General features: G+C 57.9%; 1 protein-coding gene across 1 annotated transcript; it reads right to left on the bottom strand.

The window, feature by feature from the left end:
* Window positions 1-218: 218 nt before the first annotated feature.
* Window positions 219-1,672, bottom strand: LOC133909600 (RING-H2 finger protein ATL74-like). The gene has a single exon (XM_062352105.1). The coding sequence runs from the start codon at window positions 1,369-1,371 to the stop codon at window positions 811-813; it is 561 nt and encodes a 186-aa protein (XP_062208089.1). The 5' UTR covers window positions 1,372-1,672; the 3' UTR covers window positions 219-810.
* Between the last annotated feature and the right edge of the window lie 234 nt (window positions 1,673-1,906).

The raw sequence follows: 1,906 nt of genomic DNA, 5'->3' as shown, positions 1-1,906 counted from the left end.
CGCTCGAACAGGCAATCAAACACGTGAGTTGCATCTGTCTAGCTTGGCCGAGCGTTTGAATAGACTACCAAGCACGCCCTAAAGGATGCTGCTACCAAACACACCCTAAAGAATGTTGTTTCCGTTCATCCAGAGCCAGAACGAGATCCTATTTATTTTTTATTATGATTATAAATTCTAATTTTAAAAGTAAAAGCAAACTGTTGTAATAAAAAAAATTAACTCTCACAATCAACCAATCAAATTATACTATAAAATCTTACGATCCATAATAAACTTCTACAATCTAATAATAAAAAACTTTCATATATTTTACGTACTAAATTAGATTCTCATCGTCCAAATCTAAAACAAACAGGAACTGTTGAGTCTACATCCGAGGACAGCGCACTGCCTGGAGGTTCGGACATCGCCTTTGCGTGGTGTCGAGGCCTTTTACTAGTACTACTGCTCGGTGCTCTGCTACAAAGAAGCGTGGCCCATCGACAGATCGACACGTGGGGCGCGTCCACGCAACTGTAGCTATCGTGCATGGCTGCCTGATCCCTGCGCGCGCGCGTGTCGCCTCAACACAGTTGGACCGGCTGCCGTTTGAACCGGGGTAACTCACGCTAACCACCGCGCTTCAAGGATCGCGCTTGCCGACCGCGCCTGCCGCTGTAGAAGTAAACGATGGTACAGACACGGACAGGACTGGAGATGATTGAAGAAGAGAGGCTGGTGAGCCGTCGTCATCCGATCAAGCAGCTCCAACAACACACAAGACCAATTAACTACAAGTAACAAGGAAAAAGAAGGAAGGAAATGTATTCACGTCATGTGCCAGAGCGCGCCGCCGTGGGCGTAGGCGGAGACTGCTGCCTCGGCGGCGGCCGACGAGGAGGAGGAGAGGTCGACGTCGTCAGCGGCGCCGCAGGAGCGAGGCGGGTCGGAGGGGAGGAGGCGGTCGCGGCAGAGCGGGCAGGTGGCGCGCGGGCGGACGAGCCAGGCGTCGAGGCAGGCGCGGTGGAAGACGTGGCGGCACCGGAGCTCTCGCACCTCCTCGCCGTCGCGGATCGCCGACAGGCAGAACACGCACTCTGGATCCGGCCCGGCATGCTCGCCTCGGTACACCGCGACGGCCAGGCGGTCGCAGCACTCGCGCGGCAGCGGCGGCTCGTCGTCCTCACGGAAGACCGAGGAGTAGGAGGAGCCGCCGGGGCGGGCGATGCGGTAGCCGAGCAACGCGCAGCGCGTGGGCCAGGCTTGCCCGCCGCGGAGCGCGAGCGCGGCGATGCGGAAGCCGGCCTCGCCGAGCACGAGGAGGAGGAGGAGGCAGGGCAAGGAGAAGGCCGCGAAGAGCACGGGCGCCAGCGCGCCGCCCACCTCCATAGCGCTCGACACACTCTTCTTGGCTTGGCCGCTGGCTCTTCTCTCTCGCTTGCCGCTGGCAGTTGCTGCACAGCCCGCGACGTGGGCGACTTCTGGGTGTCGACGAGACGGGCGAGGTGCTCTGCTCACTCGCGCGCGCTAGCAAAGAGCCGTGGGAGGTGGGCGGCCAAGTCGTGGGTTTTTTGAAGGGCTGCTCACCGAGGAAGAGGACAAGTTGGCCTTTGTTGGCGTGGGTTGGATGCCAAAGTGGGGGCGACAGGTGGGGTGGGGGGTCGCGTCAGCAAGGGTCGGCGTCGGGCGGGGGCAGCGGCCGGATAACGGGATAAGAGAGCAGCACCGGCTCTGACTACAGAGCACGGGCTGGGCGGTGGATTCTTTCTCTCTCCAGCGGATTCCTCTGCTGGCCGGCCTGTCAGGATTAATATAAAAAAATCTAGCAGTTCCTGCAGACTTTAGTCGACAGAAAGAAATATGTTAAGAAATTCGGGAATGCTCCTGCCGGTTTCCGACGTCGATAAAATATCAGACCTTCTTG

Source organism: Phragmites australis, chromosome 1 (genome assembly GCF_958298935.1).
Source record: "Phragmites australis chromosome 1, lpPhrAust1.1, whole genome shotgun sequence".
Classification (NCBI taxonomy): domain Eukaryota; kingdom Viridiplantae; phylum Streptophyta; class Magnoliopsida; order Poales; family Poaceae; genus Phragmites; species Phragmites australis.
The sequence above is the reverse complement of the archived record's forward strand: the minus strand, read 5'-3'. Positions and strand labels throughout refer to the sequence as shown.

Excerpts from the sequence above, each read along its gene's own strand:
- LOC133909600 (XM_062352105.1), bottom strand. The coding sequence starts at position 1,371 with ATGGAGGTGGGCGGCGCGCTGGCGCCCGTGCTCTTCGCGGCCTTCTCC.